Source organism: Hipposideros armiger, unplaced genomic scaffold (genome assembly GCF_001890085.2).
Source record: "Hipposideros armiger isolate ML-2016 unplaced genomic scaffold, ASM189008v1 scaffold_66, whole genome shotgun sequence".
Classification (NCBI taxonomy): Eukaryota; Metazoa; Chordata; class Mammalia; order Chiroptera; family Hipposideridae; genus Hipposideros; species Hipposideros armiger.
The window spans coordinates 1,498,287-1,506,607 of record NW_017731416.1 but is presented as its reverse complement, the minus strand read 5'-3'; the positions used below and the strand labels follow the sequence as shown (position 1 = coordinate 1,506,607).

The 8,321-nt window shown below is 34.4% G+C and overlaps 1 protein-coding gene across 2 annotated transcripts in view; it reads left to right on the top strand.

Annotated features, from left to right (window-relative positions):
• Positions 1–8,321, top strand: part of DDX46 (DEAD-box helicase 46) — a 45,393-nt gene that overhangs the window by 15,764 nt on the left and 21,308 nt on the right. For both annotated transcript variants that reach the window (XM_019642239.1, XM_019642238.1), the window contains exons 12-14: positions 1,481–1,559; positions 3,287–3,369; positions 7,942–8,106. In XM_019642239.1, the coding sequence (XP_019497784.1) occupies positions 1,481–1,559; positions 3,287–3,369; positions 7,942–8,106 (327 nt within the window). The remainder of the gene's footprint in view (positions 1–1,480; positions 1,560–3,286; positions 3,370–7,941; positions 8,107–8,321) is intronic.

The window sequence follows — 8,321 nt, the reverse complement described above, 5'->3', positions numbered from 1 at the left end:
CAGCCCAGCTCCAGGTTGAGCTGTTGTTCAGCATCTTAGCTGTAGAGGGCAGCGTCACTGGCCCTCATATGTGGGATCTGAACCAGGGCCCTCTGGCGTCCCATGCCAGCTCTTAACCAACGTGCCACTTGGCTGGCCCCTCCAGTCTTTTAATTATTAAATTGAGCAATTTAATAATGTAAAAGTGACTTTTTCAGTGTTTTATACAGCGATTGCTTCTAAAATCGAAAAACTATGAGGTATGAAAATAAGAGTTAAGAATGAATTACGTAAATGTTACATTTTGTAATTTTTGAGTCATTCAAAAATGACTTAGCTTTCCTGTTCCTTTTTGTCTTTGTTTGCTCAAAGAAGGCAGATATTTTTTTCCATTTTACAGATAAGGAAATGTTCAGAAAGGTTAGGTAAGTTGACCAAAGTCGTTAGGTTAACAAGATGTCTTTTGTCGTAGAATCTAGGTCTTCTGATTCCTGGACCAGCATTTATTTTCTCTAATCCATGTGACATCTTTGAATGGTGGCGATGAGTGAAATGCATTAATATGAGTTTCATCTGTATTGTTAAATGATTTTAGCAAGAATTACTTAAACATACTTTCACTCTCTTTAGTTTGGCATTTCTCCAGGTGTCTTCTAAAGAATGATCATCATGGGATATTTTGCTTTTTTAAGTAGAAGGAAAAAACTGGGTTCTATGATCAAATAAGTTTTAGAAATGTTAGCATATACAAAGTTAAAACAGGTTTCTTTCCTGAAGGACTTCTTAGTATTTAATAAATTAATGTATATTGTGATGCTAGAAAAATTAGATAAATTAAATGGCATTCTGAACTTATTTTAACCACAGAACCCTTTCTGAGGACTAGTATTCTTAGGTTTTAGAACATACTTTGGGAATATTTGCTTATGTTATCCCAATCTTATTTTAAACATGAACTTAGTTTTCTAAGTTTTTCTTGGTCAATTCTTTTCACCATAGCCTAGACTAAGAAATTCATTTACAAGATAACCTGGTACATGCATGCATAATATTTTTATATACAAGTCAAAAGTTTAAAATGTCTAACCCATTCTAATATTTATCATTCTTTCATTTTAAAAAAGCTGGTTGTGACTTATTGATTTCATAATTCACTAATGGAAACAACTCTCATTTTGAAAAACATTGATCCTATAATTGCTTTATTCATTGCTCTCTCATATTCCCATCTTGGTTTTGAGGGATTGTGTTAAATTAAAAATTGGTCTAAATCTTTGGTTTTCATTGATTTCTAAGTGACAGCACCATGTTGCCACTACGTACATATTCGTTTAGTAGTGCTCCAGCATTCCAAAGAATTAAGCAGGAAGCTTTGGAGACTTCTAATCAGGCCTCACTGTCTTACCTTATGGAGCTGTGCGAGGACCCCGTGCAGTCAGTATTTTCACATCTCTTTAAGAAGTAGTGAAAATAGACTATAATATTTCCTCTTTTTCATTAGATTGCTGAGCTGAAAAGAGGTGCTGAAATTATTGTTTGTACACCTGGTCGAATGATTGACATGTTAGCAGCTAACAGTGGTAAGTCTGGGGTATATTTTTGTTCTTTTTTCTCCTTTCTAAATTCTGTACATTTTATTAAAGCAGATACAAGAAACCACCAAAGGGTTTCTACATTTCTTCTTAAAGCTGTAATATCTTAAAATTTGTATTGTAACAAGCCTGTTGTTCCAATTGTTCATAATAGTTTTGCATTTTAAATTACAATTTCTTTTCAGAAGTAATTCTATCTGATCTTTTTAGCACTTTACTTGGATTTTTAATCCAACTGTGGCCTAATTTTCCTTTTATTATGATGGGAGACTACCTTTTTTTTATTGTAAAATTTATACTTTCCACAGGTGCTGGTATTTTCTTATTGTACTGGATAAATTAAGATATTGCAGCTTCAAGAAATTTGATCTTTTGTAATACTGCATATTTTTAGCTCAAATGTTGTGCTTTGTTAAATTATTCCATATCAAAACTGTTACTAAACTGTTGACATTATTTAACTTCTGTGGAGAAAGGCCCTTCAAGATTTATAGAACTGGGCTTCTGAGACTTAAACCATCAAAGGTAGGTAATTTAATGCTGTTCCCAACCTTGCAAAATTACTGGGGGCTGCAAATGTTAGTATGGAATACTTAAATATTAGAAAGGATTTATTTGGGCTCATTTCTATTTTTTTTGAAGAAAATGCTTTCAAAGGTTTCCATTGTAGTAGTCAGTATATACATAATAGAGTATTAAAAACTGAATAATGCATGTTTTTAATAGCATTCTGCTTGAATTTCTGTATTCATTCTTATTCTACATGAAGTTGGTAAGTGACATCGAAATTGTTAAGGAATTTTGCTTGTGTAGCATATGAAAAATTTTGGGTTGAATGTTGATGAAATAATCCCTTGTTTTTTCTCAATGCTGCATTAAATTTCCTCCTGAAACTCATCTTGATTAATTTTACCTTTTTCCCTTATCTGTCTTTTTGGTTTATATTTGATAACTGTACATGTTTTTGCCAGGTGATTGATTCAACAGTTGATAGAAGTGCTTGTGTTAATTCTTTAGAAAGGGTTTCCTGTGTATGCATTTAATTTTCACTGGCCAAGAAGCCTGTTGCATTTATTTAAACCAGTGGGAGCACTTAATAAAATTGGATTTGTGACTTTGTATAGAAAAATGTATATATGTAATACATTTGGTATTTAGTTTTTGTGTAATATGTTACCTAATGATGTTACATAGCTTCTCATTACTGTTTTGACATGCCTAATTAGAAGTTTTTAACTATATGGAAGTAGGTTATGAAATAATATAAAGAGAGGTTTTCTGCATCTGAAGTAGTTAGCACTGGAACTTGCTTTCCACACATACGCTGTAATCTCTAATATGTTTTTTCCTAGGTGATGCTGTCAGATAATGGCTGATGTGGCTCGATGCTTCATCTCAGTCTTAGTTTTATGATGTGTTTTGGAGAGGGCTGTTTTCTGAATTTTACAGGTTCTTCAGGCCCTATGATGGTATGCAAGAGACGAGTTTGACAAAATAAAGGGCCTCATATACCCATTGTCAGAAAGTATTTGCCATTAAATTAAGACATTGTAGACCAAAATTTCTTTTCACTGTTTAAAGATACCTAACTTACCCCTCTGGTTAAGTCAGGCATTTTAGTTCCCTTTACAGTATTTTAATGTTCTTGGTAGCCATAAAGTGAATTGTGACTGATTTTTAGTTCTCTTTCTGTCTCTTTTTTTTACTCACCTTAGGTCGGGTCACAAATCTTCGACGAGTGACGTATGTTGTTTTAGATGAAGCAGACAGAATGTTTGACATGGGTTTTGAACCACAGGTAATCATTAAATTCATTAGTGTTTTGTATTATAAAATAAACCTTGTTACTGCCATGAGAATGAAATATTTGAATGGCTTCTGAAATTCTCACAGTTGTGTTGCATGATAGTATAGCGGGTTGGAGGCATATGGAATTGAAGTAGATATTTATGTTTTTACTTCCCCATAGAACTTGTTCAGGAGTTATTTGTACAGGCTTTCCTTAGCCATCTAAGCCTATCAGTTGGTAAAATTAGATTTGGAATGCTAATAATAGAAACTTGAGTTTTTCATATTTTGTAGTTTTATTGTACTTTCAAATACATTGCTTTAATTCATGCCTTTAACTACTTCATTATCTAGATACATATGTTGTTTATATTTTCCAAATGGAAAAACTGAAGCACAAAGCATTTGTCTAGCTTAGACTTTTATATTCCTATAAACATACATGCTGTTTGCTGAAATACAAAATTTCAGTGATATATACATACAGAAATATGTGTTAAAAGGTGGTAGAAATTTTTCTTAAGAAGAACAATGTGAGTCAATGTGAGCTGAGTTAATAATATGCTACAGATGCCCAAAAAACAGGTTTTATTACAAACTACAGTAGCAGAAATGAGGTATTGGAAAGGGATAAGATTAAAGTCGTGTTCAGTCTTTTCAGTTGTTTGTGTATTCTTCAAAAATGTATTGCTTGTCATATGAAAGTGCATGTACTGTGTTTAGATTTAAGGACTACATTCTAAATGAGAGAGGAGCTCAAAAGAAAGTAAACAGAATTATGGTGACACTTGAACGTGTGAGAAACAGTTAAAGGAAGGAGCGAGGGATATTTAGCTTGTAGTAGAGAACTTAATAGTAGCACCCTTTAACACTTTGAAAAAAGTCTCTCACATGAAAGAAGCATCTAATTTATCTTTTGAGTCCTAAGGAGTAGAACCGTGAGAAAGCTATAGGGAGCTTGATCTGAGCATAATTTGAAAAAGGACTAGATATGCATTATTTGGAGATGAGATGGTTACTTTGTGGGAGGGGGCAGATAGTGAATATGCTATTTGTACTTGTGTTTGAGTAGAGACAAGGGGTCCATTATGTGGAAAGAGTAGAATTGAAGAATCATGGAAGATGGAACTAGGTGCCCTTTAATGTCCTCCCAGTCATGGGAAATCTTGATGATAATGCTCAAGGTAGGCAAAGAGCCTACTTATACCTTTATATAGGCCTGATAGGGCCTCTCTGGTAAATCAGTTAAGTTTTTCCAGAATGAGATCAAAACATTTCCTATTGATATGCAAAGTGTGAGTCATCCATTGCCATAAGTACATGCATCTACATAACACATAAGTACATGAGGGAGAAATGCTCAGTAATTGTTTATTTATTAATCCCTGAAAACCTGTTGAAGAGAAGACATTATAGATTAAGTTAACGATTATTTTGTGAGCCGTAGAGGCAATTAGGAAAATGCTGGGTGTGGGTTCAGTGCCATGGAACACTATTTAGACATTTAGCAAGTAAAGGCTCTCCTGTGTGAATGAAATCTGACACTTTTATCTCGAGAAGAGTTTGCAGGCAGCATTATTCCTCCAGATTTTCTAAACTCTAAGCTTTCAACTTTTCTATTGAATTTTTGAATTTGATTTCTAAAATGTCCTTTCTTTCCTCTGAATATTTATTTTAAATGGCATCCTGTTCTTGTTTCATAGATGCAGAAATTTCAGGTTTCTCTGAATACTGATAGAATTATAGTTTCTTAAAATTTTCATCTCCTTGCCAAGTCTATTTTCTCCATGTTGTATATACTAGTATATTGGAGAGCTTTAAACAGACTCAAGAACGAGAACACTGAAATAGTCTTACATTTATTAAAGAAATCAAGGAAAACATTAGTTCCTATTTTTTACTAGCAAGTTCTACCAGACATTCAAGTCATACCTTATTTCAAAGTATAAAAAAGAGGGAATACTCACCAATTTATAAGATCATTGTAATCTTTTATTTTTAAAAGGGCTCTATTAAGGTCTAATTAGGCACCATAAAATTCACCTGGTTTTTAGTATACATACAGATTTGTGTAGCCATCACCACAATCCTGTTTTAGAACATTTCCGTCACCAGGAAGGTGCCTTGTGCCTGTTTGTAGTCATTTCCTGTTTCCACCCCAGCCTGAGGCAGCCACTAATCTGCTTTCTATCTTTACAGATGTGCCTTTCCTGGACTTTCATCTAAATGGAATCGTGTTGTATACATCTAGCTTTTTTCCCTCAGCATAATGTGTTTGAGGACCATCCATGTCATAGCATGTGCCAATATTTAATTCCTTTTGTTGCTGAGTAGTTGGTATTCTATCATTTGGATAGATGTCCTATTTTGTTTATCCATTAATCAGTTGAACATTTGTATTCCACTTTTTGGGTATTATGAATAATGCTGCTATGAACATTTCCATTTGAGTCTTTGTGGGGACCTGTGTCTTCATTGCTCTTGGGTAGGTTGATACTAGGGTGTAGAGTTTCTGGATTTGATTGTAATTTCTGTTTAACTTTTTAAGAAACGGTCAAACTTTCCCATAGTGGCTATTCCACTTTATAGTCAATGTATAATATTGATCTCATCATCAATCAAGTTAAGATACAGTTTTACGTACAATGATGCAAAAACCCTAAAAAATAAATCGGGAAACCAAATATAGCAATGCTTAAAATAGATAATAAATCATATTGAAGTTAGTATCTTTGGATATAAGGCTGGTTTAACATTAGAAAAATCAAGTAATATAATCTATCCCGTTATCAGAAGAGAGGAAAAAAGCATACCATTATCTCAAATGATGTAGAAAAGGCATTTGATGAAATTTCACTCATGATTTAAAAACACACTGAGATTAGTCAGGAACCTCTCTTATCTAATAAAGAGTATCTATCAAAAAGCCTATAGAAAACATACTCACTGGTGAAACTGTGAAACTATTAACATAAGAAACAAAGTAAAATACTTAACACCCATCCAGCATTTTACAGGATGCCCTAGCACAGTATGCAAGCAAAGGGTATAGTGTTTGGAAAGGAAGAAACATCTGTTATTTGCAGATGATATGATTATCTTTGTAGAAGACTCAAAATAATCTACGGATAAATAATTAGAATTGATAGAATAGTAAAGTTTTGGACACACAGTAAACAAAATCATTTACTACATTCCTTTTCCTAGTAAGTTAGAAAATGAATTTTAAAAAACGTATAATTTATAAAAGCATGGAAAAAATAAACCTTGACAAAAGATGTGTAAGATATATCTGGAGAAAATTATGGAATGCGACTAGAAAACATTAAAGAGGACTTAAATTGACTCATTTATGTAGAGGTCAGGTGGTAAAAAGTGACCCTCTTAAGGGTCACTCCTTGAAAATCTTGTTCTCGTTTTAGTATTTAGTTTTTCTGAGTCTGCTAAGTCAGGTGCCACCTAATCAAAATGTTGCTACCTTCTGTCTTATTTTCTTTGTCTTTGTTGGTTTGTACAATTTTAAAAAACAACCCCTGTATTGTTACATTTTTACAGGGTTTTTCAAGGGAAGAGAAGTAAATGCACGTGCTCAACTAGTAGTCTTTAACTGAAAGCACTGGCGTATGTTTTAAAGCCATCATTCTGGCTGCTGGGCGGAGAACAGATTTCAGATTAGGCAGTAGAAAAGGCATGAGACCTGTTAGGATACAGTTGGAGACCTGTTAGGATACAGTTGAAATAAGCCAAATGAGATACGGTTGAGGTGTGTTGGCCAGGAACCCAAGATTTCCAAGTGCCTTAGGTAGGACAGTCCCTTTCTCAGCATTCACATCTTTGATTAGAGTGAAAATGTGGTCCTAGAATTCTTTATATTCTTGGCAAGTTCTTCTCCCTTCCCAGTTTCTGACCACTCACCACAACCTCCCTTGAAACCATTATTAAGTCTTTTTTTTCCTTTTTTATACCAGTCACCACAAGAATACTAGGACTCCCTGATTCCGCCATGACTCGTACACATGGAGGCAATTGGTGCCTGTATCCCACCTCCTTAACAGGATGTCTGCATTCATTGTTCTATTTGTTTCTGTAGCTCTTACTGCCATTTGACACATAATATATTTATCTGTCTACCTCATTAGAATATAAGCTCCATGAAGACAAGTTTTGTCTATTTTTATTGCATATTTCAAGCACTTAGAACAATGCTTGGCACATAATGGTTGCTCAATAAAAACGTGTTGAATAAGTGAAGGAAAACAGTGATATCTAATGGAGAGTGGTTGTATCCTAGATACAGTTGGAAGATCGAGACTACTGAATTTGTTGATCGCTTGGGTGTGAGATTAGTAAGAGCATTTATAGTCAGAGAGGGCTCCTAGATTTTTTCCTAAACATACGGATGACAAGAGTTGTCATTTCTTGAGAGAGGGAAACTGAGAGGAGCAAATTACGAGGTAAAATGAATTGTAATATAATTAGGTAACAAGTCACTGAATAGATGTTCTCAAATTCCTTCTACTTGGTTTTAGCATTGTATGACTTTTCACCACACTCACCATATTGATTTCTAATGTTTTCTCAGGTCATGCGCATTGTGGATAACGTCCGTCCTGATCGACAGACAGTTATGTTTTCAGCTACTTTTCCCAGAGCTATGGAGGCTTTGGCTCGCAGAATCCTGAGTAAACCCATTGAAGTGCAGGTTGGAGGCAGGAGTGTGGTTTGCTCGGATGTGGAGCAACAAGTGGTGTGTACAATCCTTAGGAAATCCCCAGTTCTCTGGATGCTTAGGCAGCGTGTGAGCCTGTTGGGATCATTGTGATGTAGGCAGATAATTTCTAAAGTTAAATAGTATGCATCAACTGCAGCCTTTAACATTTTACCAGAAACACTTGAATATACTATTCCCTGGAACTGTTTAAAATACCCTTTTAGTTTCTTTCACTATAAGTGATGGGCTGG